The following is a 14848-nucleotide window of genomic DNA, read 5'->3' on the forward strand; positions in this document are numbered from 1 at the left end:
GCAGTTTGAGAGAAGGGAAATGCCCAAATGAAAACAGCTTTTTGAAAACAGCTCTGTGTCTCAAACATGGACTTTTTCAGCGACAGTCCAGCAACTCCAGACGAAATGGTTGTCTGACACGCTGTCATTTGATAAACTGTTCTGATGATGACACTATGTATCATGCTCACATTCAGGTGCTGACATACTTAGGAGGCCCATGCAAACAGGTCCTCTATGTGACACTTTCAGGGTCTAGCATTAATCATTTATGCCTCTCCTCCCTTTCCTGAATCTTTCACTGCTGAGAGTTCTTCTGCTGTGTCTTCTTCTTCTCTGACTTTATTATTTGTAATTTCAGAATATGCTGTATTTCAGCATGTCCTCACTTTGCTGACTATGTGGATTACCCTTTGTACAAAATTAAACTAGTTGGGGATTTTACCTGGCATGTAAAATTTGAAATTCATAGTTACATGAAGAGAAGTAGCCTAGTTTGAAACAGTTTAGCCACTATTTATTTTTCCTAGTGCAGTTCCTCTCGAAACATTAATATCCATTGGCTGATGAGCCACAAATATTTTAATAGCTACTGGATGGATTACCACAAATCCACTGTCATCATTAGAATGAAACCCACTGACTCTGTTAATCACCATACTTAACACTTATTATTACAGTGCAGTTGATATTTGTGGTTTAGGAAAATCTTGACAGCTACTAGATATTTATGTTGTCCAGAACATAAATCCCAATAATTTTGATCATGAGCTGACTTATATTTCTTTGGATTGGCACCAATTTTGGTAGAGATCGCTAGAGTATAAATAGTAATGATAATGCTGCACAATGGTTTATTTATGGAATATTTTTTGTCTTTTTATTATAACAAGCATAATATCCTAACAGAATTAGTAGTATAACTGGGACCCAGAAAGTATAGAAAAATACTGTGAAGTTTGAATGTTAGAACAGAAATGTAGATCTCTTTTAGGGGTTGTATTACCAAAGTGAGAGAAGGATTAACAGATTTGTTTTGTGGTTGCAATTATTCATTTCAACATGTTTTTTGAAGGAAAAAAATGAAAGTAAATGGACTAGTTCTTATATAGCGCTTTTCTACTCTGTCTGAGCACTCAAAGTGCTTATACAACATGTTTACATTTACCCCATTCACACATGATTAACAAAGCTAAGTGCTTTTTATTATCTAACATTCACACTCCAACGCTTGCATCCTCTTGCCCAAGTTGTATGTATCCTTGGGCAATCCTCTTGCCCAAGGATACATTGGCACGCAGCCTGGAGTAGCCAGGAATCGAGCCACCGACCTTCCAATCACTAGGTGACCTGTATTACCTCCTGAGCTACAGCCACCCCGGTAACATCTTAAATGAAAGCTGATATAAATGGAATATGATTTGAATGTGTAGATTTCCATAGAAGATATATGAGTAGTTCATGAATACATGAGTGGTTTGTGTATATATATATATATATATATATATATATATATATATATATATATATATATATATGGTATCAACAAACATCATGAAATTTTTTTTTTTTTTTGGAAAAGAAAACTAAATGTTAAAAAAAAAGGACAGCATTAAAAAAAAATGACTCTGAAATGATTACCTGAAAAAAATGCATATCATGATTTTACAAAAATGACATTTGTAATGCTAATGCATCATAAGAGTGTTACCATTTGATTCGGATATAGAAGCTGCATGTTGACGGGAGACTGAAAATGTAAACTTCCATTGTTTTTATTTCAGTTACAAATTCTTTTTAGTAATACTAAAGTTATTAACAGGCTTTCATTATATTTGTTCAAAGCACTGTTATGTATGGAACCTTCTTTTAGAATACATACTGTACAGTAAAAGGTGCCAGGGAGGGATTTGATCTTTAGGTTTGTCCTTAAAGGGATATGCACTCATGTGGTATATACCCTAACCACTTGTCATGATGTTCAGGAAAAGGAAGGACCCAACTGCAGAGGCAGACGTAAAATGTTTCCAGTTTTTATTTTCACAAATCCAACAAAGTTTTGAGTGAGGAGGTCCGGGATTAAACAGGCTTGTCTCCAACCCTCCGTCGGTCTGGCAGCACGTTTTCTGACCCACAGAATTCTTGACTCGCACCCCAACAGACCCCGGCTCAGCTCTGCACACAAACAGCAATTAATCCAGAAGGCAAAAAGAACGTTGGAACGACACCAAAATAAAGTGCTTAGTTTGGCTACCTGATAGAGGCAACGATCCGGCAAGGACTGAAGACTTCCTTTGGCTTAAATACCCAGCAAGTGAGCCTCAGGGAAAACAGGTGAGTAAACAGTGATTGAGATCAGGTGTGCCACACACGGCTGGAGGAGGCCGGCCAGAGGGTGGAGCAACTGTCGAGCCTGCCCAAAGAACAAAACACACCCATACAACACACTGCCGGCCCGGAGAGGGCGGGGACCATGACAGTACCCCCCCCTCAACGGGAGCCTCCCGGCGACCGCCCAGGCCTGTCTGGGCGCCCCCGACGGAACTCCCGGACCATGGAAGGGTCCAGGATCGCAGAACGAGGCACCCAAGTACGCTCTTCCGGACCATACCCCTCCCAATCCACCAGGTACTGAAGGCCACGACCCCGCCGGCGGACATCCAACAACCGACGGACGGTGTAAACAGGCTGGCCACCAACGATCCGGGTGGGCGGAGGGGGTTCGGCCGGAGGGCACAGGCGGCTAGATCTGACTGGCTTGATCTGCGAGACATGGAAAGAATTACAAATCCTCATGTGGCGAGGTAGGGTCAACCGGACGGAGACAGGATTAATGACAGAGCTGATCACAAAAGGGCCAATAAATGAAGGAGACAGTTTTTTTGATTCCGATCGGAGATTGATATGCTTAGTAGACAGCCAAACCTTCTGCCCGGGGGCATACGTGGGTGCAGGACGGCGGCGCCGGTCAGCCAGTCGTTTATTCCGGGCAGAAGTGCGAAGAAGGGCAGCTCGGGTAGATTTCCACGTCCGTCGACAACGACGAAGATGGTGCTGGACTGAGGGTACATTCAAGTCGATCTCCTGATTCGGGAACAAAGGGGGTTGATAACCCAAACTGGCTTCAAAGGGAGACAATCCGGTAGCCGAGGACGTCATGGTGTTATGGGCATATTCCACCCATGCCAGCTGAGTACTCCAAGTGGTCTGATTAGAGGAGGTCACACAACGGAGAGCCGCCTCCAGTTCCTGGTTCATACGTTCAGTCTGGCCGTTGGTTTGAGGATGAAAACCTGAAGATAGACTAACCCGAGCGCCAATGGCAGTACAGAACTCCCTCCAAACGTGAGACGTGAACTGGGGGCCGCGATCTGAAACGACATCCTGAGGAATCCCATGAAGACGGAAAACATGGTCCGTGAGCAGGCGGGCTGTTTCCAGGGCTGTCGGAAGCTTAGGCAGAGCAACAAGGTGAGCTGCTTTTGAGAAACGATCAATTATAGTCATGATAACAGTGTTACCTGAGGATGGGGGCAAGCCTGTGACAAAATCGAGGGAGATGTGGCTCCAAGGACGTCCAGGTACGGGCAAAGGTCTTAATAAGCCAGTGGAGGGAGACGAGGAGACCTTATTCCGGGCACAGACGGTGCAGGCGCCAATGTAGTCGCGGACATCTCGGGTTAATGAGGGCCACCAGAATGAGCGCTGAAGAAACGTGATTGTTCGGAACACACCAGGATGGCAGGTAAAGCGAGCAGTGTGAGCCCAATGCAGCACCTTGGACCGGACTGAGGTGGGTACGTACATTCGGTTGGCAGGACCGGTCCCGGGATCCGGTTCGTCCCTTTGCGCAGCTCGGATCAAAGACTCCAGTTCCCAGGTCAAAGCCCCAATCACCCGGGACACTGGAAGGATAGGTTCTTCTGGCCGAGGGAGCTCAGGATCAGAAAACAGACGAGAAAGGGCGTCAGGTTTGCCGTTACGGGAGCCAGGGCGGTAAGAGATGGTGAAGTTAAACCTGGTGAAGAACAGTGACCACCTAGCTTGGCGTGCATTTAATCTCTTGGCCTTTTGAATGTATGAGAGATTTTTATGGTCCGTCCAGACAATAAAGGGTTGTTCAGCTCCCTCAAGCCAATGACGCCATTCCTCCAGTGCTAGCTTCACAGCCAGGAGCTCCCGGTCACCAATATCATAGTTCCGCTCTGCAGGAGAAAGACGGCGAGAGAAGAAAGCACATGGATGCAATTTATCATTCTTTCGCTGGGATATTACAGCTCCTACCCCAGCATCTGAGGCATCCACCTCCACAATGAACGGTTGTGACAAATCCGGTTGTATCAGAATAGGGGCGGTAGCAAAGAGATCCTTGAGGTGGTCAAACGTCTCCTGAGCATGAGTCGTCCAGAGAAAGGGCTGCTTAGGGGAAGTGAGAGCGGTTAATGGGGACACAACACGACTATAGTCTCTGATGAATCGACGATAGAAATTGGCAAACCCTAAAAAACTCTGCAACTGTTTCCGGGTGGAAGGCGTGGGCCAGTCCACCACAGTTTTTACCTTAGTTGGGTCTGGTTGAATGCTGTCAGGCGCGATGACAAATCCCAGGAAAGACACCGTTTGGACATGGAACTCACATTTCTCCCCTTTAATGAATAACCGATTTTCCAGCAGTCTCTGCAGGACTTGGCGAACGTGTTCCTGGTGCTCTTGCGGGGTTCTTGAAAAAATTAAAATGTCATCCAGATATACAAATACAAAACGGTTCAGAAAATCTCGAAGAACATCATTTACCAATGCCTGAAAAACAGCTGGGGCATTGGTCAGACCAAACGGCATCACCAAATATTCAAAATGGCCGAGATGGGTGTTAAACGCCGTTTTCCACTCATCCCCCTCACGGATGCGGACTAGGTGGTAGGCATTTCGGAGATCTAGTTTTGTAAATACAGAGGCCCCCTGCAACAGTTCAAAGGCTGAGGAGAGTAGCGGTAAAGGATATTTGTTCCGCACCGTGATCTGGTTAAGCCCCCGAAAATCAATGCAAGGCCTAAGAGTCTTGTCCTTTTTCTCCACAAAAAAAAAACCCGCAGCTAATGGAGAGGAGGAAGGACGGATTATCCCAGCTTTTAGAGAGTCATGAATATATGTCTCCATCGCTTCTCTTTCAGGTTTAGACAAACTGTATAGTCGACTCGCTGGGAGTGGAGCTCCAGGAAACAACTCTATCGCACAGTCGTAAGGGCGATGGGGAGGCAAGGATAATGCTAAGTCTTTGCGGAAAACATCTGCCAGATCATGGTAACAAACAGGTATATTAGAGAGATTGGGAACCTCAGAACCAGGGGTTTCAGACGGGGCAGAGGATGGAGGCTGGGCTGACAGAAGACACTGTTTGTGACAATCCTGGCTCCAGGTGGAAATTTTGTTGTGTGACCAATCGATCACGGGGTTGTGTTTTTGTAACCAGGGATGTCCCAGGACCAGAGGGCTCTGAGGAGAGTGGATGATGAAAAAGGAGAGGTACTCACGGTGATTGCCAGAAATGAGTAGTGAAATGGGTTCAGTTTGACACGTAACTTCCGCCAGCCAGCGACCATCAAGAGCTTTGACCTGCAGAGGATGTGGGAGGTGAATAAGAGGTAGTTTTAATTGTTGAGCAAGAGCTGAATCCAGAAAGTTTTGTTCAGCACCGGAGTCCACCAATGCCTGCAGGGTGAAATCATCATCATTAACAGACAGATTAACTGGCACCATTAGACGTGGTAGGGAGGAGGACTCACCCGCCAGCACCCCTACTTGGACTGACGGGCCCTGCCTTTTGGCCGCCGTGGGCAGGAGAAAAGAAAATGACCCATCTCACCACAGTAAAGGCACTCACCAGCTGCCAACCTGTGACTACGTTCTTCTGGGGTGAGGTGTGTGCGGCCCAGTTGCATGGCTTCCACTTCATTCCCAAAAGACGGGCCTGCGCCCATCAATTCATCAGAAGGAACAGGCTGAGCGTGAGGATTCTTGGGTCTGGGGCGAAATTGTTTGCGTCGCTCATGGACACGGTCATCTAATTTGGTGCACATTGCTACTAACTGATTCAGAGAAGATGGGAGCTCTTTAGTTGCCAGTTCATCATGGATGTAGTTCGCGAGACCGTTGAGGAAGGCCCCCCGTAAGGCTTTCACCCCCCATCCTGTCTCCTCAGCAAGAATCCAGAAGTCAATGGCATAATCCGACACACGCCGTTCGCCCTGTCGTAGGTTAAACATGCGCTGGGCTGCTTGGTCACAGCTATCCCTTTTTACAAACACGCACTTAAACTTGTTCAAAAACTCAGCATAAGAAAGATCATCATTAGCATTAATAACCGTCTGTGCCCAATGTAATGCCGTTCCTCTCATTAGTGTAGCCATGTATGCAATCTTTGCACTGTCCGCAGCATATGTCCTCTGGAGCTGTTTAAACACAAGTGAACACTGCATCAGGAAGCCTGGAGCCTCTTCTAACTCACCGGAGAAGAGAGCAGGAGAGGGAAGAGCTCGTTCCGGGGGCTCCGGGGAACTTGAGGAAGCGGCAGCGCCCTCCGGGGAATGCACAGTGCCAGACTGCGAAGTGCTCTCTTCCAGAGGAGAAGCTGTAGGAGAGGCACGACTGGGTGAGCATAGCATTTGCAACACATTTCCAATTTCGTCCATCTTACGAGTCACCGCTGCTTGATCTGCCATCAGATGCCGGAGTACTTGATCGTGTTTCTGCAGCTGCTCTCCGAGAGATGAGAGCACTCCCTGCAGTGACGCTGCTTCTGCTGGGTCCAGCTGGCCGGATCGTTCTGTCATGATGTTCAGGAAAAGGAAGGACCCAACTGCAGAGGCAGACGTAAAATGTTTCCAGTTTTTATTTTCACAAATCCAACAAAGTTTTGAGTGAGGAGGTCCGGGATTAAACAGGCTTGTCTCCAACCCTCCGTCGGTCTGGCAGCACGTTTTCTGACCCACAGAATTCTTGACTCGCACCCCAACAGACCCCGGCTCAGCTCTGCACACAAACAGCAATTAATCCAGAAGGCAAAAAGAACGTTGGAACGACACCAAAATAAAGTGCTTAGTTTGGCTACCTGATAGAGGCAACGATCCGGCAAGGACTGAAGACTTCCTTTGGCTTAAATACCCAGCAAGTGAGCCTCAGGGAAAACAGGTGAGTAAACAGTGATTGAGATCAGGTGTGCCACACACGGCTGGAGGAGGCCGGCCAGAGGGTGGAGCAACTGTCGAGCCTGCCCAAAGAACAAAACACACCCATACAACACACTGCCGGCCCGGAGAGGGCGGGGACCATGACACCACTATGTTATTGGTACCTCAAGAAGCATTTCAACCCATCTTAACTCAGTTCTCGTCTTACTGTACAAAGGACAAGGTCAGGCAAAAAGCTTGCCCGTTTCTGAGGAATCCTTAATTGTGCTCACCCACTTGTAGTTCATGCTTGCTCTCACAGAAACAGTAAAGGTTATTTCCAACATCCTCAGAGATATTGACTGGCCCTGTGTCAAACTCCGTAGTACCTGTAAGTCCAGTCAGTCTGATCAAATGCTATGAGAAGTCTTCAGTTTAATTCAGTTTCCTCTTAAAAGCTCAGTAAGCTTGGCTCAGACGAGTGTTTTGCAGCAAGGCCTTGTGTTATCAAACATCTAACACAACACTTTAACACTTAAGCCACAGCTCCCAACTCTGCAACATCACCTAACATACCTGCACACACATCCATGCACACGCACACACATATAATCCCTGGACTTGCAGTCTTTTTAATAACAAATAACAATGCATTTGTTCAGTTACATTTTGCTTGGAAGCAAACAAACATACAGTAAAACTCTGTTGATATACAAATGGCTGGACTACTTTTTGTCGCATTATGGTGGAACTTTTTACAGTTGTCCTCCAGCTAGTCTTAAACAGAATCATAAAGCAGCAGGGTACTGGTAGAGAAAAATGACAAATATCCATTTATGAGCTTGAAACTTGCTCAGGACTCAGTAGAGATATAAGAGATATAACCACAGAAAGAGCATCTGCAGTGTGTTGACAAAAGGACAATAGTCTGTTTTGTGTTAGCATCGTGAATAAAAACAATTACTGTAGGACTAATCTCCGTGGCAACTACTACTACTACTGAGCACAAATTTTAATTCTGCTCAAATGTCATGTATGAAAATGTAAACCTATTATACTGTTTTTTCGAGATTCTGTTGTTTAAACTGAGCAAATAACTGTTAAATCTAGTGACTGAAGCTAAATGATTTCAGTCACTGTTGCAAAACAGTTATAGTTTAAGCCCAATAAAATCTAATTTGTAATTTTTATTCAATAAGGCTCTACATTTTTTAACCTGCTTCAGCATACAAAATTTTGGAGAAAAAGCCACATTTCTCAACACAAAACAGCAAAGCAAAGGACCGCTGCGACATTAGGCAGGGGAGACTGTTGCTCAGTATGGCCTTTGGCTGTTTAATGAGACAGAACATTTGGCCAGTTCTGATCTGGCTGTTTTATTATGTGAGCAGACAACTGCAGAACCCATTTAGCAACCAAAAACCTGTGGATTTGATTTTGACAGAGCTGCCTGCTTCCCCTCGGTCTCTCTCTCACATAATCAGTCAAAGCCCGGACTGGGGGAAAGGACCGGATTCAGACAATTCTTCAGCGTGTGGAAAGCAGACACCTAAAAGTTTTGCTCCAGTCACATTTAAGGAGTTACAGACGGGCTGACGGGTGGGATTTTTTTGTTTGTTTGTTTTTCCTGTATTTCTGTTTACTATTTGGAGTCAGTGAAAAAAGTAGTGCTTGACTCTAAACACTGATTTTGTTGGTGTGGTTGACAGTTTTTGTCACACGCTGTCTTTCAGGTGGTTGAATCAAGTGACAGTGGAATCTTCGAAGGTGTTTCCAAAAAAAAAAAATCTCAAAGTCACCCCCATAGAGTTTCTTGAGCAAATACACTAGCATAAATGGCTTTTTTGAGCCACATAAAATCCCCAAACTAGAAGCCCCATCTTCTTATACATTATCATTGTCTTGATGTGGCTTTAGTCTCAGTGACATCTGTGACATCAAACTAGGCAAAAATAAGAATCAAGGAATTTACATCACATTCACATAAGAATAAAACGTTCTGTTTTAAAGCACAAGTGACAGCTTAAAAGTAAGGTCTAAGATGTGCATGAATACATGTAAGTGAATAGATAGAATTCTAAATATATGTAATGAAACTTAAATATAACTAATTTTATGAAGTAAGTCAGTAGAACTAAATAAAAAAAAGGCCTAAATAAAAAAAAGGAACCAGAAAATATTAGAGCTTAATAACATTTTAGAAGTCCAAGTAATATCTGTACACTTATGAACAGATATTATTTACCATCATCTAAAACATTCATCGCTTTAGACTATTCTCTCTCCCACTGATACAAACTGTTGTTTGTCATGGAAGTGCATCAGACAAATGAGCTAATTGCCTCTGTGTTTGAATTGTGTTTTACGACAAATGGAGTAGATCGATGTAGGTGCCAGACTTCTGTAACATGAACAGCATGTAGTGGTAGTGTTACTTTGTAGCAACCCTACCAATGAAAGCTGAAGGATATAGAATAAAACTTGAAGAAGTGGAGTGACAGTTTTGACAGGCTGTCAACCAATAGACCTGTTTTTTTTTCCCTCTGAGAAACAGATACCATGTGCTTCAAGTTCCAGCTGAAGTGTCAATATTCCTAAAAGACTTATTAATGTGATTCAGGAATGATGCAAACAAGATTACCATTAGGTACTGGAAATGTGGCCACAATGGAAATGGAATCCTCAAGACAATGCAAAGAAGCCTCAAAACTGGTGATACTGTTTTGCATATGACCATCTGTTAATAAAAAAGTTTTACAGTTTAAACAAAGGAAAAACCAAAGTGTTCAGAATGCTATCATTTGATTACAGGGACATAACCGTGGATCACGGATTCCCCAAATTTCCTTCAGTATTCTAAAAAAATATGAATCTCATTGTTCATTCTGTATAATGACAAATAAAGGCATTCTATTCTATTCTATTCTATTCTATTCTATTCTATTCATTTAAACTTTCATTTAACATATTCAAGTTTCATGACATATATTACAGGTTTCATTCAATATGTTTCATTCCATACACTTAGAATTGCAGTACATTTTTACTACCAATGAGGACTAAAGAAAAATGAATCCCTTTTCTATATTGGAAAAAAAATTGATTTTATGTTAACACGATAAGGCATTTACATCAGCTTGTGCTCAACATAGCATCATGTGCAAAAAATATTTCTCCATTCATTTTAGAGTATGATTCCCCCCCTTGGCATGACTTCAGAGGTCATTGCCTCTTTTAACAGGAAGCCGGGGATTTTAAAAGATGTAACAGGGCTTTTTAAAGCTCATACACTGTAGGTTGTGAGGTTAGAGCTAAGTAGCATTAAACACATAATTTAAAATGTGTGGGGGAAAAAATTTTTAAAAAATGAAGAAAAGTTTAAATCTCCCTTTGGGGTTTTGATTCCCATTTGTGTGGACTGTTCAAAGAGGTAGCTGAGCTGGACACTCAGGGGGCTCTGCTGCTGGTGCCTTTCCAGGATGACTGATGATAGGCAGCAGCTTGAATCTGGCAGAAACGGAATGGACGCAGTGGCACAGAGAGCACTGGACATGTCTGTAGTGATTACATTCTGCTACAGAAGAAGGTCAGGGGTCAGGCTGACTGTGTGCCGCCAGCCTCCTGCACTACACTGACTGTATTCCCAGCACTGCGCAATGCTATCTCCTTATGATGCCTCAGGCTACCTCTGCGGCTTCACTGACACTGTATTCCTTCTTCTCAGAATTTGATCATCAAAATTAATTCCCTCAGTGCAACAACTGCACACATGTGTAGCTCATAGTACTCCCTGGAGATAACAATTACAAAGTTAAAAATACTTTCCAGCATTAGTCATAGGCAACCATCTCTGCTTTAGATAATCAACAATTAGTAAGTGGTGAAGCCAAAACAAGAAATTTGAAACTACAGACTTGATTCTGTCTGAGAAGTATTTTCTGATTATTTTGACTCTGCTTATTAAATTAAAAAAAAGAAGAAGAAATAAACAGTTGAAATCTTAGTGTGTTTTATGAATAGTTAAGTAACAGGAAAAAAATTATCTTTCAATGACATAGAACATAAAGAATAATGCAACAGCAACAAAACCAGCATCCATGTGAAAATACTCATATTGTTAAAATCAGTTTTTATAGTCAGCAGTTTTTCAGTTGTTAAATAGGATGCTGTTTAAAAATTCATATTTGAGAAGCTGAATTTCTTGTTCACTCAAAGGGAAAGACTTTTGGTGGTTGACAAAATGAGATTCAGAAATGAGAACCACTTTAACATCATTTTAAATACTCTGGGATGCTTGTGGAAATGTTTGAAGAAGGACTTACCGTCCTCTCGAGACTTCTGAATAAATGCATCAACCCCGCTTTCTCCATAGTTTCCCTCTGAAGCTACAGTAGAGACATAGTTCCAGCGCATGGCTTTGACAATGTCCACCATTGCCTGTGCCTGGTATGTGTCTGGAGGCACCACACGGGAAAAGAAGTCGTAGCGGGTGTTGTCACTCAGCTCTGGAGCTGTAGAGGCATAGCTCACCTGAGGGATCTGTGAGAGAGGAAGAAAGAGACATGATGGTTGCACATGATGAAATATATAAATAGTATACTTTTTGCAAACTTTAATATATATATATATATATATATATATATATATATATATATATATATATATATATATATATATATAAATATTCCATGCAATTTTGTGTACAAAAGACACGATTACTGCATAATATGACACCTAACATCTGCTGAAATCTCTCATGTACTCATTGTAGGTTAGTCTCCCTCTGCAGTTCGCACACTGTTGCTTTAAATAGTCCTGATGATCACAGGCTTAGCTACAATATTTTCTGAAAAGTATTTTCCACACCAGTCAAGCAACACTAATCTCTTCATGACTTCACAGTGAGATTTTGGTGGTGAAAAACATATAAGCACAAAGGCAAAGGTGTTGTGTCTCCAGAGCTTAGATAATACCTCGTGTTCTTGTCAGTTCCCATAAAGATATGGTTGTTTCTTAGAAAATTATTACCGTATTGTTACTTAGTATAGTTTAAATGCGAGGTGTGGGTGTAGCTCAGTGGAGGGAAGATGATCAAAAGAAAGTCAAGCTCATTATACTGATGGAAACAGCCTTGGTTTATCTTGAGATAGTTATTAAAAGAAATTATTATATTCTTTGATAAACCTGTTTTAAAACATCTAGGACACATAATAACAGCTTACGCTGGCAAGTGCAATTTTCAGAGTTCTGCTCGTCTTTACATGTGGCTGTTCTGAAAGTATCTTTGTTCTTAGTTGCACTGCAGAAGTCTTTTTGCCGCCTCTAGCAGAAAACTCTTTGTCTCAACTTTTGCTTGCTCAAGTTATTTCCGATTTATGGCTGTCATAGCTTCTATGATCTTCTTATAGCATCTGTGCTGCACAGTTTAAAAGTTAACTGACCAGATTTTATGACATTCAATAATGTGGTTTGACTTCAAATATGGACACTGTTTCAGTGTTGGTGCATTTTTCCCTAATTGTGATAATATCAGCCTGTAGATGCAAAAAGGAACGTTACAGCTGATGAAGTGCATCTTCTTGCATGCAGTGTCAGAGTAGAATACTCGTCCTAAGGTCACTTCTACTTATTTAAGAATTCTTAATCAAAGAAGCACTTCACCATGAACCACACAGGATATCAAAATACTATAAATAATACACAACCAAAAGATCATAATGTTGGGAAATGAATGCAAAAAGGCATGGCAATACTGCTTAATTTTTGGTTCAGTGTTTTCTGGTTCATTTAAATAAAAATTAACAGCAAAAAAACATTTCTTTTCAGTGACAAATTAGAAGCTACTGTAAAAATATCTGACTATGACTGTGATTTCCGATGACTGACACCTGAATGAAATGTCATTCTTTCCAAATACTGTTTACCATGGGTTCTCAGCGTAGCTCTGGGGAGTTTGACGAATGATGACACTGTTGAGCATCCCTACTGAGATGAAAGGATGCACAGATGGAAGGATTTACTGACACCAAACACTTAGAAATCTGTCGTATTTTAAAACATAAATTTGTTACTGCTTTATATAAACACAAATAACTTCATAATGAGATTGCTGGCTTTAATTTTATAATGTCTACTATCCACCTACAGGCCTGCCTCTTACCTCCTGGCCCACTTGTATTCTAGCAGTGCTACATGAAAGTAAACTTTAAAAACTGAAAGTCCTGCTTTACCAATATTTGCTCCACAAACTGCAGAGAGACTGCTGTGGGAGTCACACTGTCCCTTCCTCTCTCCCTTACTTCCCACAGCTGAGGCCTTTGATGTGGTCAGCTGCAGCATCGCACTGATTCTGCTTCTGCTGTGCTCCCTGCTTATTGCTGCAGCCTGTGTTATTGTGAGTACAGCTGTTCAGTCTGTCCCCATGACCCACAGCTAAAAGCAACTCGTTTTACTCCACAATGACTTTCCTTTTGTTTATTTTTGTTGGTTAAACCAGAATCAGAGGAGTGCAAACATGTTATAAATTAAGAAATATTTTGTGCATTCAATCTGCCTACCTGGTAAGCTGATAATAGACTGTATTCAGTGGTGATTTGGCTTCAGGAAATGACTTGTGATGTAGCAAGCATCAACTTAACAGCCTTGTTAAGTTGATTTTCTTCAAAGAAGAGAACATGCAGAAAAGGGAAGTCTGTGTGTGTTATAATGGACTGTGTGTGTGTTGCACGTTAGCCTCCTAGAATTCATTTGTCTCATGCTATCACACTGCGTCTTGTCCTCGCTGCATTTCTACGTCAGTTGTCTTGTGTCAGGTTGGAACTGCTCGTAGACACTGCACTGCTTCATGAACTCTGATCACCGAATGACACTGATGTTATAGACTAACGTATCGTGCGTGTGTTTCTGCCACAGGGTCTGCGGCATATTGAGTCTGCACCCTACAGACTGGCAACACTGTGTTATCATTCCACCAGCAGGTCAGCGTCTGACCTCTAAGTTTGTTCTCTTCCATCTTCTATCTCTTCTACCTTTGTGCTTCTTCCCCCTCTTGGAAAGAATAATTGTGTGAAGCATATTTTTTTCCTCACACTCTTTTGACGTCATGAGTCGATAGGCGATATTCAGCAGGATGAAAGTTAAGTGTCGTAAAAAGGTGTTTGGAAGGTGTTAATGATGCCTTATTTTAGATTATTTCAGTGCTCTAACATGCAGTGAAAATGAGCTTTTTAGCCATTCACACCAAAAATTCGCTCCTCGAGTTCTGTGTCAGAGTGATGTTATATTTACTAATTTTCCTAACATAGTATGTCCTTCCAGAATAAAATATGAGGTGATAACACATGCATCACACTGTCTCTGGCATCTGCCTTATACTACCCTCTCTCTTTTAAGCTCTCTTTCCAGATGTTTCATTTAAAACTCAGATTACAGCTAATCAAGCATCGCCTGCTGACATTTATGGCTGTACCTGCTATTTATGCTCTTGCTGTAACTGTATACTAAAACAGATGTTTGAAGTCTTTTTAGAAAAAGTGGACAGAAAAGGCAAATTTTCAATAATAGTTTTCAATAGTATCTGAAAACAGGATTTCGTAGAAAGTCTCTATTTCTCTGTGTTTTTAATTTTGCTGCTGCCATGTATTGCGGTGCTGTTGTGACATGTCTAGGCTCATATCTGCCAAATAAGTGTGTGGTGCTGTGAA

The 14848-nt window shown here is 42.3% G+C and overlaps 1 protein-coding gene across 1 annotated transcript in view; it reads right to left on the reverse strand.

Annotated features, from left to right (window-relative positions):
* The window catches only part of LOC115783409 (metabotropic glutamate receptor 4-like), a 152925-nt gene that overhangs the window by 58434 nt on the left and 79643 nt on the right, over positions 1-14848 (reverse strand). The window contains exon 2 of the mRNA XM_030734217.1: positions 11468-11684. Coding sequence (XP_030590077.1) covers positions 11468-11684 — 217 coding nt within the window. The remainder of the gene's footprint in view (positions 1-11467; positions 11685-14848) is intronic.

Source organism: Archocentrus centrarchus, chromosome 7 (genome assembly GCF_007364275.1).
Source record: "Archocentrus centrarchus isolate MPI-CPG fArcCen1 chromosome 7, fArcCen1, whole genome shotgun sequence".
In the NCBI taxonomy this organism is placed as follows: Eukaryota; Metazoa; Chordata; class Actinopteri; order Cichliformes; family Cichlidae; genus Archocentrus; species Archocentrus centrarchus.